Raw genomic sequence first — 20,753 nt, 5'->3', positions numbered from 1 at the left:
TTTTTTACCATTATCCTACTATACAAATATTAAACGCGTTAGGCACGTATGGGCCATTTTCTTTATTTATTGAGAGATTCTGATTCCTGAACTTTCCCCCAAAGAACTCACACCAGTTACACTGTGTTAAAATATTGATTACCATACTTTTCTTAGTTTTAGCAATATTGCCCTTAGATTCAAGTTAAAGTTATTTATACTTGCTTTTTTACAGTATAATACAGCTTTTATTAAACCCAGTCAATTTAAGGGACCAGTTACACTTATAACCAAATAATAACTATAATAACTATAACAGTATAATAGTTGGCAGTGATCTATACAATCATCACAACATTTACTAATGTCACAGAGTCACAGATTCCTGGTGGTCACTGGGTGCTGTGTTAATACACAGCGCTTGATTAAATCTGTGGCTCTGTCAATTAAGTAAGGAATAAAAGCTGACATTGATTATTTTCCTATAACAGCATGTCCTGAGGTGTTATTCCTCACATCCCACACCAATTTGCCAAACCTAACAATACCTATTTATTAATGAATGTCACATGATACTATTTATCCATTTGTAGTTGCATTTAATGTTCTTGAACATCCGTAAAACAAGTTCCTGTTATCACTCAACAGTTGTTCCCTCACCAGATTCAAAATTTTCTCTCTCTCTTGAAGTTAAACATGCATTAAAATGCAGTTTGTCAGGTTATGAGAAACTGGAAAGCCATCTGTCTGAGATTTTTGTCTCAGTGTGACTATCCAGGTTAATTAAAGGTTAAATAAAATAAGTAACACAATGTATTAGAACTAGTGTGTTAATATAATCCTGTGATATGTCTTGCTGCCAGAAATGCTTTCAGAGCTGCTGTTATAGAAACTTAATCATCTTCTGACCAATCAGAATCAGGCATTCAACTGCACGGTGGTATTTCTTTTCTTTTTTTTTTTAAAGGTGAAGAAGGGTATTGACATGTGTGACAGAGAAAGCCATTGGAAAAAAATAATGGAAATAAGAAATATTTATTTCTTCCATTTACCGTAAGTGCAGGTTTACTTTTCAGAAAACAAATATTTCTGCAAATATTTCATTTTAGAGAATAAAATAGTCTATCAAATCAAATATCTAGAACAAAGTGAGATTTATAGTTAGTAGCTAGCAATACTAGTGACTCAGAATTCAGACCTTGAGGAACACGACCGCATTAGAAACCTTTTTACATCTCTAAATACATATTTATTCTAGTTGCACAATGCTGTCTTTGATTTGGAATAAACTTGAGTATAGTAATGGTTGTTCCAGACAAATACAATGAGCTGTTAACTTTGTGAATTTTTTAATGTCATATAGAGATATTATGTTATTGGATGGAAATGCACTTGTTTGTACTATAAGGCCAGCACTGTTCCCCAAACCACCCCCCACCCCATTCTTACCAGATAGAGCTTTGTTTTTGAGCACATTGTGTGTCAGTCCACACCTTGTACATTGCTTGCTTTTTTATTGCTTGTACTGTATAATACTTTTAAATGATTGAGAAAACTGGGGGAAACTTCCCCAATTATATCATGGCCTGGGAAAACCCTTCACTTGGTCACATTAGCTCTGGAAATTACAAGCTTTCCTAAATGGAAATATGTTTCTCTTTGGCATGTACAGTGCCCTACACTAATATTGGCACCCTTGGTAAATATGAGCAAAGAAGGCTGTGAAAATTGTCTTTATTGTTTAAGCTTTTGATCTTTTGTTTAAATTTTTTTAAAAAAATACTCTGCTCTCATGGATATCAAACAATTGCAAACACAACACAGAAAAAAAAATATTTTTGCTAAATATAGGTGTGCAACAATTATTGGCACCCTTATGAATTCATATGAGAAAAATCAATTTGAAGTATATTCTCATTGATATATATTTTTTTAAATTTGTACACCTGGGTGACTGGAACTTTGGAAATTGTTTAACCATGACTTCCTGTTTCACAGGGATATAAATATGAGGTAACATATAGGCCAAATTCCCTTAGTCATTCATAACAAGTTGAAGTTCTAGTGGCTTTATTGTCATTTCAACCATATACAGTTGGTACAGTACACAGTGAAACGAAACAAAGTTCCTCCAGGACCATGGTGCTACATAAAACAAGACACTAACCACATGAGACGACACAGAACTAAATAAGAGCTACACATTTTTACATAAAGTGCACATGCAAACGTGTGCTAATAACACAGGACAGTACAGTCCAGTCCTACTAAAACAGGACAATAATTTTAGTGTGGAAATGTCCAATATTACAGGTAGTGCAAAAGATAGGTGCCAAAGAGTAACAATATAATTTTAAAATGGTATAAATGTAAACATAACATACTATGACTTAGTATTCAGCAGACTGACTTATACCAAATATGGACATAGCAGTTATTGCAGTAGCAGCCAGGTAAAGTGTATAATAGTGACAAGAAATTAAATACTATATTTTTATAAGTACAGTAGCAGCAAAAATGCAATAAAGTCAATGCAGGAATGTGCAAATATTGCAGTGGGAGTGGGATGGTGTTCAATTATTACATTTAACAGATACTAAATGAAAACCTGACTGCCTCTACCAGAAAGCTTAAAATGGGCTGTGGTTGGATCTTCCAGCAGGACACTGATACATACATCAAAATCAACACAAAAATGGTTTTACTGACCACAGAAACAAGGTCCTGCCATGGCCATCCCAGTCCCCTGACTTGAAACCCATAGAAAAAACCTGTGGGGTGAACTGAAGAGGAGAGTCCATCAGCGTGGACCTTGAGATTTGAAGGATCTGGAGAGATTCTGTATGGAGGAATGGTCTCAGATCCCTTGCCATGTATTCTCCAACCTCATCAGGCATTAAAGGAGAAGACTCAGAGCTGTTATCTTGGCAAAGGGAGGTAGCACACCTATATTTAACAAAGATATTTTTTGAAAAACCTGTGTTTTGTGATTTTTGTTTGACAAAAATTCAAAAGATTAAACAGTAAAGACAATTTTCACAGCCTTCTTTGCTCATATTTACCAAGGGTGCCAATATTAGTAGAGGGCACTGTATCTGAACAATAAGAAACGTTATAGCACGTTAAAATCAACCAAAGGTCAAAATGGTTTAAATAATTCATTCCAATTCCTGCTAATGGTAAAACAAGATTGTTGCCAAATTTTAAAAAATTATACATTTACAATTGGAAATGAGTGACATTTAAACACAAGCCTCATGGCCGTCTCTTAAGTCAAATGATCTCTGTTCATTGGTGGAGATCATTGGTGGAGAAATAACAGATGATTAATTCAGTCAGTTCTGTTCTGCTGGCTAAATTTTCTTTTCATAAGACCATTTAAACAGTTGGACAGGCTTATGACCTTCTCAGTATGACATGTAAATATCCAAAAACTGGAATGGAGTTTTGGTTAAAATCTTATTTTTCATCCAAACATCTGACGGGTTTTCCCAGACCACCACACAAATCCTTTAACTAATAATTCCCTGACTGACATTACTATAAATATGATAACTATAATGAATTTACCAATATGTGTATTTATTATGTATATTGATATCAGTTAGGACATCAGAATGTCATTAAACTGAAGTTTAATCACTAATCCACATAGATATTTAGCTCTCAACTCTGGAGGCCCACTGATTTGCACAGGTTCAGGTTTTCTCTGTTGCCAACATGCCTGATCCAATTTGTGGAGGGAATATTCTAATCATGATCATGATTTTTAGGTTTTTCAAATAATAAATTGTAACTTAATGAAATGTTAGTGAGCTAATATTAGATATCAGTCTTCACTGACTCTGGTTAATTTAATCACAGTCTTCATTTTTATATGTTTATCTTACATGTTATATGTTTATCTTACTGTTTGGTTATATATTGTGATAGTGTATTCATTTTTAATATATATATTCTAATTAGGTTTAGATTTAGTAAATGATATCCTTAAATATTGCAACTGAGGAGCAGTTGTATTTTGATTCAAGCATAAGTGTGCAATTTATATATCCTTTGAGTGATTTGTAATAACTTCAAAATATCAAATTATTTGAATGGCTTAGCAACAATGTTTTGTTGCTAAATTGCCTGAAGCTCTGAAAAATAATAGTGATTTAAATACTGTATAAAATAATATTAATGACCACTTCTGGATGGGGTTGTGTTTGGAGCAGAGAAAACTAAAAGCCACAGGGTAGTGTGCCTCCTGACCAGAGCTGTGGCCACATGAGTGTCACAGGGTGGCACCTGCCATCCTTAAAATAAGCTTTACCATTCCAACGCCGATCTCACATCATCTGAGAGATCTAACAGTCCTCACAATTCATGCAGATTTAATTAATTATATTGATTAAATGTTGCTTTATATCATCATTTTAATTTTGTAGGTATTTTGATCAAATCCATATAGTATTAGGAACTATGAAGTCAGTACAGCGATGGCATTATGTTGCCACAATGAGAACCCCTGGTATGAAAATTTATTGCATAATGTTGTGGAGAGAAATATTTCAGTTTCTTACAGTCTGGGTAATTCCGCTGATATTTTATTCAAAAATATATATTTAGTTGTATGTTTATGACTACTGATTTTCTTAATTAAGAATTGTATTTTGCATTGTTTTGATCTTTTTTCTGTATATTTTTGTCAGAAAAACACAGAGTTACAGAATGTAGTTCAGGTGACTTGAATATTTGTGGTACGGATTATTCACCGAGTCCCAATCAATGTCTTTCTTATGTATGGTAAATAAACATTTGATAAAAATGTTAGTTTCCATCTTGTTTAACCTGCAGTATTTTCATGTTAAGAGGGTGGGTTAAAATCTGATGCTGATTTTTCAAATCCTGACCAAGAAAAACGCCATTTGGCCTTCTAATTTGTAATTCCAAATCAGAAAGCCAAAGTTTTTCAACAGCTATTTTTTCTCAAAGTTGCAGTTCTGAGACATCATTTTAACATGACTTTGTGTATGGTTTTGTTTTTGTTGATTTGAATATTATAGCGATGGCACTTCTTTTCTGCACCTCATGGGTATTGGGGTTTAAAGTATCAGGGCTGTTTGATTTTTTTTTCATGTACATATCAAAATAATAAGCTATAGATTACTATAAAATCCATTTTCTTACCTCAAACAGTTGAGGTTGGGTGAACAATCTCTGGTGGAAAATAAAAACTTCTGACACAGAAAACAGAGCTCTTGGTAGTAATGTATGTAAACAAAATTTTGCTTTCAAGTGCACCATCACATGTTAGCTAGTCTGATATAGTCTGTTATGTTTTGATAATTTCCAACTATTATCATTTTTTAAAATAAATAAATAAATAAATAATCATTAAAAAAGAATAAATAACACCACCAGAGGTTAGAGATGTAAGTGTGGGTCTACAGCCTAAGCAAAAAACACCAAAGCTCTTATAATTATAACTTATAATTACACGTTCACATATTCACAATGCTTGACTGAAGTGTAATTCCATGACTTGGGTGCTATTGTAAGTCATAAAAATTAAACATTATTTTTGCATTAACATTGTTTTTCAACAATGTATCTAAGAAAACATGCATTTATTGAACCATCTTAAGCAACGCCATATCTTCTTATTAAGTCTGTCTTTGCAGACAATGGCTGCATTTTGCCCTTAAATTAGTAGCAGGGTTGTTGTTTTTTAAACATAGAAACAGCAAAAGCACCAAATATGTGTAACTAGCATTAAAGACATGCTAATGATTTACTTAAAAAAATGTTCAATTACTAATTTACGTTCTATAATTTGGGTAACAGGGTTGTGTTATCAGTTTGACCTTTCCAGTAAATAACAAAATATCACTGAAAATAAAGGAAAAAAGATTTTTCTTTTCTTCTTCCCATGATCTTCAGATTATGATGATGCAACTTCCTGTTGAACATGTAAATATTCCAAATTTAACATAGGGGTGAAAGTGTTCAGGTAACAATGTTGAAAGAACATCTTTTTCATATAATATACTGGGTGACTCGTGAAAATTCCGTATTTAACATAAGATGTTAAATAGATTCAAACATTAATGCAATAAATAATATTTTTTTAAAAATATTTTAATTGCGTTATATTTGAAGATTAAGTGGACTGGAAGAGGCGAAATGCTGTTTTGTAGTGTTGTACAGTAGGTAGGTTTTATTAAATTTTAAGTTATTTATCTGAAACATACACATATGTTGTAAAGGACAGCTATGTTTTACAATGTATATATTGAAATGCATAATGTATAATGTATATATTTAAATTGACATTTAAATGTAATACCAGTGGAACACACATTAAATCTCAATTGAGGAATTAATTACATGTTACATGTAATTGCTGTGTGATTTTAATGGCACCAAATCCTACTTAGCAATTCACTATCGTCATCGTGTCTTAACCTTGTCAGTATCATTTAGCTACATTATTATTATCATCAATGCTTATTGCATTAGTAACTGTCATGTTCTCACAATTTACCGTATGTTCGCCTCCTCGTGTCGAACACATAAAACCGCGTTTTATTTGAAGACACCATTTTGAATCGGAAACCCTTAATTACACTAATCTCGATAGCGCGTGAAGGTAGCACGACACCCACAGGTGGCCTCCTCTCATAGTCAGGGCGCTAATCACGCTGCGACGCTGCGCTTTGGGGTTTCGCTGGGAAGCGCGTTAGCTAGCAGAGCTAACTAGTTTTCAGTTCACGTAGTTCAATGAAAAAAGAGGCGTAGCATTTGAGCTAATATTTTAGCGTATTAGCTAGCCTGTTACATCATGGCGGCTGTTCGCAGTTTGCGGGTTTCTGTGAAACATGAAAGCGCGTCGGACCGGTCGGATTCCGACTCGGACTCTGACTCGGACCGGAATGTTCGTGAAGCCGAGCCCATGGAAGTTGAGGAGGGAGAACTCCAGCTGGAATCAATTCCTGTTCGCCGAAGTTTAAAGGAATTGTTGCCGGTAAGCTTTATAGCGTTAGCTAACTAATGAGAGCGCGAGGGCGCTTTGCGCAAAGGCCTCCGAGCCGCGGTGTTGCGTAGTGAAAGTGTCCGGTGATTGGTGTAGCATGAACGCTAGAGTCTGTACGAACAGCGCTTCCACATCGAGAGTAGCCAGCCAGCGTTAGCTTTACTGTGTCAAAGTCACTGTCAAATCATGGTTTGTGTAACAGTATGCAATTTACGTTTGCGCACAAAGTATTTACCGTGTTACCAGCGGCTGTGTAATAAAATATTTAATTTCCACACAGTGCAATTTTCTTGCTAGTGCTAGTTGTAGCTAAACAGCTAGATAGTGTTAATTGTTAAGTGGCAGTTGCATGGCAGTACAGTCAAGTTTCAATGTCCATGTTAAGTTTCATAAAGAAAGTGATAGCAACTCTTACGCAAGCTTCAGATCCACAGTTAGTATAATAATCAATCACGGACATATGTCACCTTTAATGGATGATATTGTATGAAGATATAGCCTTTATTAATGACAGTAACATGTAACACAGCTGTAGTCACAGTGTTGACCTTTTCCCAGGACACGAGCCGGCGATATGAAAACAAGGCGGGCGCTTTTATTACCGGAATCGATGTAACATCCAAGGTATCTCTCTCACACAGTTTTAGTGCTTGAAAGAATAATAAGCTGTCTTACTTTTTGCTTGACTCCTAGTCTTGTGTGTGTTTTTACTCAGGAAGCAATTGAGAAAAAGGAAAAGAGAGCGAGGCGATTCCACTTCCGTGCAGAGGACGATGTGGCTCAGAGAAACGTGGTACTGGACAGAGAGCTTATGAAAAAAGGTGAGAGAAGCATTATACCTGTGGTCCAGGTCTGTGAGTTCTTCTGTCTTGTCTAGACTGTTCAGTAGCATTCACACAAGGATATCTGTAAAGATTTCAACAACACAGGACAAGATGATTGTTTATCAATCATTTGAAGAGATTGGAAAGTGTTGTTGAAATGTTAGCTGAATACCGTGTATTAGGGATGGGCGATATACCGGTAGAAATTATTTCCCGCAATAAGAATTAGTCTTTCTGCGAGATATATATAATAACGATAAAGCTTAGTTGATGACGTGTTTGTGTGCGACCCATTCGCAGCTCACGTGCAGAGCGAACACAAGTACAGTGGAAGGCGGACGTGACGCTGAAGAGGCGTTTATCGCTAAACGAGGAGCTACCTATACAATCTGGAACTGGTTTGGTTACAGAAAATCACTTTTTAGATTAGTGATTGTGTTTCTGAGGCTTTCAAGATCACAGCTATCACTTGTTGCCAAAAACAGTGGTGCACGGTACTATATTTATATCATCACTGATATCGTTTTCGCAATAAATACCAGTAAATATCGTGATCTAGTTTTAAGTCCATATCACCAATCCCTACTGTGTAGGCATATTAACGTTTTTCCTGTGCAGCTTGTCATATCTGTAGTACTTGCCATTTGTTCAAACTTAGTTGAGTTGATGAATGAATGTCATTTAAGTCATAAACTAAACAAGAGCTGGGATTTTCACCTACTATCCGCTCTAAATAGTACCCGAGATTAGATTTTTGCGTGTCCCAAATCGTAGGATGTTAAAATGAGTACCCCGGATGGTCTACTATTTCCGGTAGATTTTCGAAGTGTGGATCAGTGGACACTTTTTTTTGACGGTTTGCTTCGACAAATTGAAGGACGCATTTTAGAGAGGTGCAAATGAAATGTGGAAAAAGGGAACGGTAAATGAAATTTTATAGCATAAATTGTATAAGAAATAATGAATGAAGAAAAGCTTAAATGCAACGAGGAGTTTCTTTACGGTGAGAGCGTGCGTAACTAGGCAACAACATCCTCTTCCGTTACATGACATGTTGGTATGTCCCAGTACTTGTATACTCTTAATACACACCCATAAGACACTTTTTTCCCATTGCACGGTATGGCTCGATTCGACTCGCCTCGCTTTACTTTGCTTGCGTTTCCACTGCAGTTTAGTGCCGCCTCAACGTGGGCGCCATCTTCCACTCGCCTTCACGCAGGAATAATGTTGTATTACCGAAGCCCTGTATAAATACATGATCAGGCCGTATTCCAAACGCCTTTCCTGTTCACTGAACATGGACCCTATTAAGGATGTAAAATAACTGCGTTCTAGACCCTATGTAGTGCTCGATATGACTAAGTTTGATTTAACCGTGACAGGAGTGACTTTAATAAATGACAGTTTGGAAATCTGTAACAAGCGAGATGTAAAAATCTACGATAGAAACCTTTGTTGTAATTTTATCTGTAACGAGATAAATGATACATAATTTTCAAATAATAGAATATTACCATACGCAAAGTATGTATTAAATGACACATTTATTTAGGCACAATACAGTTAAGGAGAATTCCTACTCCCTCAGTGCGTGGCTCACATTTAATATCGGCTGTACCATGCAGTAGAAAAGTGCCAAAAGTATGTACTTTTTCTTCACAAAAAGAGTACATATGTTTAGTGCATAGTATAATTAGGAGAATTGAATCAGCATCAGTAAACTGATTATTCTGGTGCGAATAAGCATCTGTATTTTAGCTAAATGCTTTCTTGTTTGAATCAACCTCACACTAACATTTCAACCTGGTAATAGATGCACTGTGTGATTATTGTACCCAAGGGCTGTACCAGTTGCATAATGCTGATGTGAACATCCAGGTGTGTAAAATGGTGTGTGAAAGAGGTGGTCTCACTGCACATCAACTAAAATTATAGCAGCAGGGATTGCATGAGAAATGGATGTTGATATAAATCTCTCAACAAAAAATATGCAAGCGCTGAGAATACTTTCAAAATTCTATTTGAAGCATAATATATAATCATCGTATATTACACAGTAACGTTACCCAGAGTGTATTTTGCTAGATGTTCAATAAAAGAGCAAGTGTGCTGTTTTTGCCCAGGCAAAGCTATGACGAATGGCGAGGGATGTGCGTACATCTTAAAAACAACAAACTATAAACACACTGCGGTCTGTTTTGTATGTGAAATTAGTATGTTATTAATCATAGAGAAGGAATTGTCGATAGACAGAAACAACAGTGATATCAGTGTTCACCTGCGTGCTGCTCTGCTGTATGTGAAGTGTGTGCGTATATTGCTTTTGTCAATCTAAGATGGAATCTATGATAAAAGGCAGCCTGAGTAAACACAAAATACAGTTTTTAAATGATAATGTTATTTATTGAAGCAAAAAAAGTTATCCCCAAGTCTTCCCCAAGTCTATGAAACTGCCTTCATAATGGGGTTCAGCTGGACTAGATGCAACCAGACCTGATTACTGCAAACCCTGTTCAATCAAATCAACACTTAAATAGAACTTTTTCAACAACATGAAGTTGGTTAAAAGGTCTTACCCAGTAACATACTATGCCAAATTTAAAAGAAATTCCCGAAATGATGAGGAAGAAGGTGATTGAAATGGATCAGTCTGGGAAGGGTTACAAAGCTCTTTCAAAGTCTCTGGGACTCCAAACAACCAAAGCGAGAGCCAGTATCTCAAAATGGAAAAACTTGGCATAGTAGTGAACCTTCCCATGGAAGAGTGGTGAGGTGAAAACCACCCAGAAGAACATTAAGGCTTGTCTGAATTTTGCCAAAACACACTTTATGATCCTCAAACCTTTTGGGTGACTGTTCTGTGGATTGATGAGTTGAAAGGGGAACTGTTTGGAAGACAGGGCTCCCGTTACATCTGGCTAAAACCAAACACAGAATTCCACAAAAAGAACATCATACCTATGGTCATTCATAGTGGTGGTGGCAGTGTGACGGTATGGGGATGCTTTGCTGCTTCAGGGCCTGGGCAACTTGCAATAATTGAGGGAAACATGAACTCTGCTGTCTACCAAAAAATCCTAAAGGAGAATGTCCGGTCTTCAGGCCGTAAGTTGAAACTCAAGCGCAACTGGATTATGCAGCACGACAATGATCCAAAGCATAGGAGTAAGTGAAAGACTGATCTCCAGTTATCTAAAGTGTTTGGTTGCAGTTATTGCTGCTAAAGGTAGCACAACCAGATTTTAAGTTTAAGGGGGCAATTAGTTTTTCAAATGGGTGATAGGTGTGTTTTGCTTTAATAAAAACTGTAGTGTATGTTTACTCAGGTTGCTTTTGATTTGTGTTGTATTTTGTTTGAGATCTAAAACCATTTAGTATGAGAGATGCTCAAAAAAAAAGAAATAATCAAGATGGGGCAAATACTTTTCCACAGCACTGTATATGCAGCCTTTTTGGGTATAAATTTAAACACTCTTAAACGTTAGAGGAATAATGAGGTAAAAAAAAATTCCTGCTTAGGGTTATAGGGGAATTTACATTTAAAGACCCAGATGGGACCAGATATGATGAATGAAGACCAGAAGTCAAGGGATGCAATCAGTTGAAGAAAGTTTTACTGAAGAATAGTTTGCAGTCTCATCAGCAGAAATCAGCTTCAGCACTCAGCAAGGAGTTCATAGGCCGTTCTGCGTAGGCACTCATTACAGCCACAGTTATACTCTCGCACAATTACTAAGCTAGACATTACGTCAGGTTGAACAATTCTGATTAAGGCATGGATAAACAGGAAATTTCCACATATGGGCTGTGAGTCAGAAGAATTTCCTCATTGATTATCTGGACGTCCAGTTGTCTCGTCAGATGGTCAGTTCACCTCCGAACGTCCTGTGACCAAAGAGTGCTCACTCTCTCTCTCTCTCTCTCTCTCTCTCTCTCTCTCTCACACACACATACACACACACACACACAGAGAGAGAGAGAGAGACAGAGACAGATACACAGCTCTTCAAGGTTTGATTTGGTCGATCCGGACACTTTCCTAAAACATACTGATGAGATAACTAAGAATATTCAGTAGGCACTAGTAAATCTCATAAGCTTGAAAAAACCATTCAAATCATTTGATATTTTGAAGTTATGTTGATTTAATATGTTGTATGTAGATTAATAATGTTGATTTATTAACTCATTACAAATCACTCAAAGGAGATGCTTTTTAATAGGAGAAGAATATTTAAAATTAGCAAAAGTTTGCCTCCAGGTTATGAGGCTATACATTGCTGTTGTGATGAGTTAAGGCGGCTTGGTGTGCAGCCAACACGAGCATGGACATAGGACCTGTATAACCCTGTTTGAATCTGTTTGAGCAGAGCCTACAGATGAGGAGGTGATAGAGCTGGAGAGACTAAGGATTTAAGCACTGTTGCATCAGACCCTTTAGGTGAAGCAAGGTTCATTCCTACTGCCTCCACTATCAGCAGGTAGTCAAATGGCATTTTGGGTAACATACAGGAAACCACTAAGTGTAGTGAAAGTAAACCATGTCAATAAAAGCAAATCATGTAGGGTCAAGTACACTCTGGCTGATGTTTGGGTCACCGCTGTGTCTAATAATTATTTTTCCAGTTTACCTCTTGGTTCTTTGTTAATATGAAATTAATTATTCATTTAACGTCTGCCTCCCTCCGTTTAAAATCATTAGGCATGTCTCCCTTGGTGCTGTGTGCTTTATTGCAGGAGGCTACAGCTGCAGCCTTTACTGAATTGTAAGTCGGGCTTTGCTAGTAAGAAGGGGTAACTTATTGTTGGCCTTTATTTATCGCTTATGATTCTGCTACTTGCAAAGCCAGGACTGGAAGATTCAGGAATTCATTCCAAGTCTTCTCTATGCCTATGCATTTACATTTTTGTTTAATAAGCTGACAGGAAATTGGGTTACTTAATTATACTGGTTTGGTTCTTTGTTGTAGTGAAAGACTGGCTCAGTTTAAAAACAAACTATTTATTCTGGGCTGTGAATTGCTGAGCTGACATGTGATTACAGAGCTGGAGGGCTGCAAAGTTGCACTGTATTTTAGATATTTTAGCTAAGCAACAAGAAACAATGGATATAGTTTACAAAAATACTGATATTTTAAAATGCAACCATATTTATGGCCAATTAATGAAAGACAGATTTGCATGCACACTGTCCCTATCCCACACAACTGACCTTTAGTTTTTCAGGTCCCTGTAATTTGTTGCAGTTTGAAACCAAATTGGACCAAAAAAAAAAAGCATACCAAAACAAGTGGCCAGTAAAGCCTCTGGTATACTTTGCAAAGTCGTACGCATAGCCTTTCAAAGTATACTCCATTTGACATCTACGCGTACACAGGCAGTCGATGCATGCACGTTACGACAACTTGCACTACCCCTCCTCCTGGCCTACAAGAGTTAGTACAGAGCAGTAAAGCAGGTGTTCTGGATGTGAAGGATGACAACGAAGAAGAATCACAAATGCACGAAGAACAATGCTTGGGCAGTCTCTCGTCTCGATTACCACCCATATACATATCCTTATACTCTTTAAGGCTAGAATTATACAAATGCAAAATTATACAAATTTAACCTGCACTCGTTTCTGTCTCTTCCGTTTATTCCAATTTTTTTCTCAACTACCTTGAGAATCAACAGCCCTGGGTCACTGTTGCCACTTGTGGAACAACTAAACAGTGCAAAAGATTTAAATGCGCATGTGCGACCTGCAAATACAAAGTATGCGGTTAGAAAAATCGGCCAGCGCGCGTACAGTACTCGTATACTCTGCTGATGACGAAATTTGCGTCATGCATACTGTAGGCTGTTCCTAGCGTATGCATAAAATGTGAAGCATACTTTCTGCTTAACTGTATGTCAAGTGTTTGAAACCCCACCAGCATCATACATACTATGTCCATGTCAACGCTCCTCCTAAAATAGCAACAGGCTATAGTAATTGTAAATCAACAAAGTGTGAGGTGGCTGGACTTAAGACACTGGCAATTCACTGTATATGTAGGAAATGATATTGCTGTAAATGGGCATGTCTCAATGAGACCATCCTAAATTAAATCTAATAATTCAAGAATTAAAAAAAATATTTAAACTGACATGTTCAACCTTTTTCTCCTTTTAGCAATTCCTAAGATCCGACTGGAGGCCTTGCACCTGAGTGGTGTGGATGACATGAGCACCCAGGATGTGTTTAGCTACTTTCAAGAGTATCCTCCAGCACATATCGAGTGGATTGATGATGCATCATGTAAGTTCAGTACCATGTAGAATGAATACTGGCAATTTTAATTGTAATATTCTGCTATAATTGTTCGTTATACAGGGTTTTCCCTAGGTTTTCATAGGGCTTAGGTGTTGTCTAGGTTCCGGGAGCGTGGTGGTGATTGGGGGGTTTGAAATTATTCTATTGAAATTAAGTTATTTTCATGTTGTTTTCGTATCCTTACCATATTTGTGAGGGAAAGAAGCTGGTGGTACTTATTGTACTTGCATTCGAAAATCTATTCATATTCATAACATCAACATGTTTGAGATTTAAATGTAAATCACCTTTAAATAATGTTTCAACCACATTTTATATATATTTTATATATCTGTGTTGTAGACAAATATAACAGTGCCAACATATTAATTTCTTTCATTAGAAATAAAGCAGCCAATAAGTGTCCAGCATAGGTGGAAACTCCTTTTTAATACTGGTTAAAAAGCATCTCAGGGGGATTCCTCAAGAAATTGGTTGAGAAAATTCCAAGAATACATGTCTGGAAACTCGAGGCAAAAAGGGTGTCTACTATAAAGATGCTAAAATACAAAATTATTTTGATTAATTTTGGAATTTTTTTTATCACAACATGATTCCCGTAGTCCCATTTGTGTTCTTCCACAGTTTTGATCACTTTATTATTATTATTATATTATTATTATAAAATGTGCAAGGGGGAGGGTGTGTATATATACACACGTGTACGTGTGTGTGTGTGTGTGTGTGTGTGTGTGTGTGTGTGTGTATATATATATATATATATATATATATATATATATATATATATATATATATATATATATATATATATATATATATATATAAAGTAAAAAAAATCTACAAATTGTTAATAAAAAATTAAGTTATAGCAAAAGGTGCGACGGCAATTTTACAAAAATGAAATATGCTAATTTTGTAGAGAGACAAGGCAACTCGCACAACGCAACTGATGAGATGAGGACTTGTGTCACTGTGACTGGTTCTCAGACTACACTGCAGGAAGGGAGAAGAAAACTATTTGTGTCAGGAACAGTCGTGTGAAATGCTGCACAAAGTGTTTGATGCAGAAGTGGCCTAAGGCTGTGTTCACACAGAATATCTTTTTTTAAGCGGTCAGCACCTGTTTTACAGAAATATCCTATGGAGTATTCAGTGTTTTGAAAAACACCCTGAGCTTCTTTTGGGATGCTCTCATCTGCATTTTGGAACAGCATATTTTAAATATGAATAAACACTTTGACCAGTGGTTTTCATCAGAAAAAGATGTTACGTGTGAAAACAGCCTAACTTTGTTTATCTACCAAGCCACGTTAGATACTAATAGTAGTTCAGTCACGGTATCTTTATCTAACGTCAATTAGCTAGCTTCACTGGCTAACGTAACTTAATTCAGTACATGAATATATGTGTAAATTAGCTAGTTTAGCAATTTCTTTAGTTGTATTATAACATTAGTTATATCTTTTGCTGTTATCTCTGCTATTGAGATATATAATGTATGTAATAGCTAGTGCAATGTTGCTATCACATCAACAAGAATTACTCCCTAATAAAAAATTAAAAAAAGTTTATACTTATTCTTTGTTTAGGTTTACCTTATCGTTGGTTTTCTTACTTGCTTATCTGAATTGATGGTTGTAATTACCATCTGCATTGAAGGTACAGAGAAATATCCAATCAGCTGTGTAATTAGCTTGGCAATGAGCATCTGCACAAACTGATTGCTCATTCCTGTTGACAGCTTACCTTTCTGTTTGAGATGAAACCACCTCACTGTTGTTGTTGTTGTTTTGTTTTTTTGTCAGCGCATAGAACTCCCCGTTGTTTTAACATTTATTCTGATATGTCCCCTAAATGCCTTTTTACTTTCATTTGGCTTAAGGTGCTCCACAAAAACACTTAGGCGCTGCATGTGAGCCTTTCTATGGTAGGGAAAACCCCGGTATATAGATGTTATGAATACTGAAACAGTATACAAAATTAATTTCTAGGTAACGTAGTCTGGCTGGATGACATAACTTCATCCCGAGCTCTGATTAACATGAGCCGGATGCCTGACAAAGAAGACTCCGACACTGCTGGCGCCAAAACCACTGACCTTCCAGTCCAAGAAGAGAGAGGTTAGTCCTGTCAGTCTTCTAAACATTGTTTACAGGTTTACATCAAGAACGTTTGGCTTCATATGTCTTTCCTGCTTTTGGCTTATGGTTGGATGTCGTTGCTGAACATGGGTTTTTCCTGTTGTTAAAAAAATAATAAAAACATTTAGTGAGGCGAAATCGTGGCACGGATGATGATGATGATGAAGAGGAAGGGGAGGTTGATGATGTAGTGGTGAAGGCAGACAAAAGCAGTGATGGCAGTGAAGGAAAAGCCAGTGACAGTGAGGAGGAAACGGAGAAAAAAACACCGGGAAGTTCCCAGGTAAATGAACTGTTTATATAATTAAATCCAAGTTTAACACGATATGTGAGAACGTGTGATGGGAGTTTGTGGTTGATGTTTTCTGTTGTCCACAGACAGACCAGCTGTCTCAGGCAGAGCACGAGTCTCTGCTCCGGAATGACCTGCGTCCCACGACCAAACCCTTCAAAGGAAACAAGCTGTTACTGCGTTTCGCTACACACGGTGAGGATTAGTCCTGTAGTAAAACATCCTTTAGAAGTAACTGTACACTTTATGATTCAAACACCGTTCCATGTGATTGTCCACAGTTAGAGTTGCTTTCTAGTGATTTAGAAACAGATGTGTGTGCAACTGTACACACGCTGCGTTGTGTTGTTGTAGTCGAGCAGTTAATTACTAAAGCAAAACTGCTTTCGAAGAGTCCCAAAGGTAATGTGCAGGTGCGTCTCAATAATTGGATGCAGTAATTCATGCAAAAGGAGCCCTAACCAAGTATTGAGTGTATAAATTAACATACTTTTCATAAGGTCGATATTTCTGTATTATAAATTCTTTATTCTAATATTCTGAGATACTGGATTTTTGAGTTCCGTGAGCTGTAAGCCGTTAATCATCAAGATTAAAACAAAAAAAATGCTTGAAATATTTCACTTTGTGTAATGAATGTAGAATATATGAAAGTTCCAAAAAATTTACTTAAATGATATTCTAGTTTTTTGAGATGCACCTGTACTAACAAATGTTTTGATTTTCATTTCAACAGATGATAAAAAGGAGCTGGGTGCTGCGAGGCGAAGTCGATACTATATGAAATATGGCAATCCAAATTATGGGGGCATGAAGGGCATCCTGAGTAATTCTTGGTAAGATAATGTATTTTATTGTTGAACACGCTTACTTTTGGGGAAAATCGCCTCACTTATTTACTACTAACTTTTAGTGAACACAAAGGATGACTAGGTGTTGCTTCTGAAATGGTTGAATCAATGCTGTATTTTGCTTTGCCGTTTTAGCGGTTTTAACTTGCTGTTACTTTTATGTCTTTCTTTAGGAAACGTAGGTATCATACCCGGAGAATCCAGCGCGATGTTATAAAGACCAAAAAGTCCTTAATAGGAGACAGTATGGGACACACCCCACCGTACACACACCGACATTCAGGTATGAGTCATATTTACAGACAGCCGTGGCAGCTCTGATGGATTTCCTCCGGCTGACTGTTAGACGAATGCGCTTAGTCATACAGTCTGGCACTTCATTAATCAATCCCACACTGTAGACGGTTATTTTAATTTGTCATCACCTCCTACCTGACACTACAGTGTTTCTCTTTCTAATAACAGCAGATTTGGTGAATCTACCAGAGGAGCCCATAGAAGAGGAAGAGGAGGAGGAGGAGGAGGAGGATGGAGAGGAAGACATGGACGCCGATGACCGAGTCGTTGAATATAAAGACCGGGAGCGAGGGGCGCAACTCGGCGAAGGGGGCCTTCGTAGCCGCCTTGGGGGCTCGTTCTCTGGGTCCTCGGATTCAGATGAGATGGACTACGACCTAGAGCTGAAGATGATCTCAACACCTTCACCTAAAAAGAGCATGAAGATGACCATGTACGCAGACGAGGTTGAGAATAACCTTAAGACCATCAGGTATGTGAGGTTTTTCGAATAGTCTCTTATTAATTGGCCTTTTTAAATACAGACGTTTAACAGAACGAAAAAAAAACCCCTTATTCTTCTTTTAATAGAAATTCCATTCGGAGTGATTCAGGCTCATCTAGCAGCGGTATACGGAGTCGCATTGGTAGTGGTGTGACCAAACCTACCTCAGAAAAAGTGATGGATGTCAGGCAGTTACTGGAGGAGAAAAGACAGGGCCTTTCACAACAGAGGACACACTCTCCAGTGGCCTCCACTGGAAAGACAGGTAAGACAGTACTTGGGTGATCATTCATGAAAACACAATCATCCTTATTCAGTGAATAAAAGCCTAGCTAGAACTAGTATACTTATTCTCTCTGTAGATGTGAGACAGAGGTTGGGCAAAAGGCCGCACACTCCAGAAAGGCACCGATCTGTCTCTCCTGTCCCTCCGAGAAACGCAGCCACTCGTAGAGAGCCTCTCACTGATGTTCACAGCAGACTCGGGACGACTAAACATGAATCACGGGGCCTCTTCTCAGAGCCCACCAAAGACAAAAAGTCAGGTAAGATGAAATAAGAGTGCAACTCCTGTCTTGATGGTCAGTGCACTTTTTATTTATTTTTCTTCTTTTTTTTTTTATTTTATTTATTTTTTTATGTCCACTGTACATGCTTTTTAAAAACATATATATATATTTTTTTAAACATGGTTTCTTGTCAGGTGGTCTGTGGAGCCGGCTCGGACCCTCAAATAAAGACAGCCAAAGCGACGGCAAGCTTTCTGGTAGGCTAGGGAGCAGTGTGGCATCCTCACGTGGGAGCCGGCAGAGGGATGAAGCGGACTCTGACGGAGGCGATGAATCCGAGGAAGAAGATGAAGATTCACAGCTGCAGAAGATGTGGGGGGCGATGATCAAGCAGAAGGAACAGCGGTCCAACAAAATGAAGAAAAGCCGGTTGGACAACCTTCCGTCACTGCAAATCGAGATCAGCCGAGACAGCAGCAACGGCTCTGACAGTGACTCTTGAGATGGAATGAGAGACTGAAACTAGAGGGATAAGGTGGAAAAGAGAGGAAATAAAATGCTGCTGACTTGTTGAAAAGATACTTTCAAGTAGATAGCTTCACTCTCTAGTCATTAGTCCATACAAGGATCCTGCCAACATCCTTTCTTGTTTTCTCTCTTTCTCTAAACGCACCTAACAGACTTGACTCAGAAAGAGTTCCCTGCCAAAAAAAAGTGAATACTAGAGTTTGTTTTTGTCTAAAAAAGGGTCACAGATTGGGCCCTTCTTTAAAGGAGCAGTTTGTAATTTTTAGAGCAAATTTCACTTGCAATGGAAACACTGAGAAGCATACACCTTCCACTGCATGGCAATGTTGCAAATCAGTTTTTTTTTTCTCTTTATAACTATATGATTTGTACAGGTCTAGAAAAACATTTAAAAATTACAAGCTGCACCTTTTAAATGTTTGGGATTGGCTGTGGTATGTACAAGACCCATGTACTGTATGTTTTATGGTGATGCACCAGGTAAAGAATAATGTTGCATCTAAAACAAGCAAAACACTGCAGTGTCTCTAGTAAGTAGTTTTATGAATATATTTGTCAGTATCAGCAGGTAGTGTTGCCATCTGACAGCTCCAGAGTCCCTAGTTCAATCCTGAGTGTGGGTTACTGTTGGGATGGAGTTTTATATGTTCTTCCCCAGGTTTTCCTTTCCCTTCCCAAAAACATGCCAGTCAGTGGATCGACAATTCTAAATTGCCCCAGGTGTGAATGAGCTTGAACATGGTGTCCTGTGACTGAGTGGATGTATTCCTACCCTTGCCCAGTGTTCCTGGGATAAACTGTAGATTCGCCACGACCTTGACCAGGATAAAATGGTTACTGAAGACACATGAATAAATCTTGATTTGTGTTAAGATTACTAAAATTGATCTTTGTAAATGCGTTAGGTTTTTTGTTGTCAGGAATTGGCTTGGGATATACAGATTTTCACTGGTGCACACCATTCAGATCAGGGATGGGTAACTAGTCTGGAGCACCAGAGTCCAGCGAACTTGGTTTTCCTGTTTACACTCGAAGTCAGAGAAACGACCTACTTTGGCTGGACTCTGACCCTCCAGTACCACAGCATCCATTTGCATCCCTGACAGAGGTGCGTGCACTAAGTAAACCCATGTTGATTGGTGCTGTGTTGCAAATTCGGGACTGAAGGTGGTTCACCATATTGTAGCCAATGAATCATTTTTCAAAAAAAAAAAGTGGTCTACATTCCCATACAGTATGTGGTCAATCAGCTCATCAAGCAGAGAGAATATACTGTATGTGCAAATAAACATCTTTTTACATAATCCTGTAAAATATACTGCGCAATTCTTTGACTCAAGTTATAAAGTTTACATAAGAGGCAATGTGGTTTGTAAAAAATCTTTTTCTACAAATTTGTTTCAGATCTATTGCATTCAACAAGAGAAAGAATTTGGTTAAAATGAAATTTGCCCAAATCTTGCCTAATTTTCTGTAATTCCACATAGTCCTAATAGGTTATTGTTCTGTCTCTGCCACCAAGTGGCATT

At 37.4% G+C, this 20,753-nt stretch overlaps 1 protein-coding gene across 1 annotated transcript; it reads left to right on the top strand.

Annotated features, from left to right (window-relative positions):
• Positions 1-6,605: 6,605 nt before the first annotated feature.
• Positions 6,606-20,528, top strand: ncbp3 (nuclear cap binding subunit 3). Its single transcript, XM_053648311.1, has 13 exons — positions 6,606-6,988; positions 7,556-7,621; positions 7,713-7,818; positions 13,982-14,107; positions 16,114-16,242; positions 16,392-16,546; positions 16,642-16,750; positions 17,292-17,391; positions 17,580-17,689; positions 17,872-18,175; positions 18,274-18,452; positions 18,550-18,732; positions 18,891-20,528. The coding sequence occupies exons 1-13, from the start codon at positions 6,806-6,808 to the stop codon at positions 19,196-19,198; spliced, it is 2,058 nt and encodes a 685-aa protein (XP_053504286.1). The 5' UTR covers positions 6,606-6,805; the 3' UTR covers positions 19,199-20,528.
• Positions 20,529-20,753: the final 225 nt, after the last annotated feature.

This window comes from Ictalurus furcatus, chromosome 18 (assembly GCF_023375685.1).
Source record: "Ictalurus furcatus strain D&B chromosome 18, Billie_1.0, whole genome shotgun sequence".
Taxonomy (NCBI): domain Eukaryota; kingdom Metazoa; phylum Chordata; class Actinopteri; order Siluriformes; family Ictaluridae; genus Ictalurus; species Ictalurus furcatus.
Note: the sequence above shows the minus strand (reverse complement) of the source record. Positions and strands in the feature narration are given on the sequence as shown.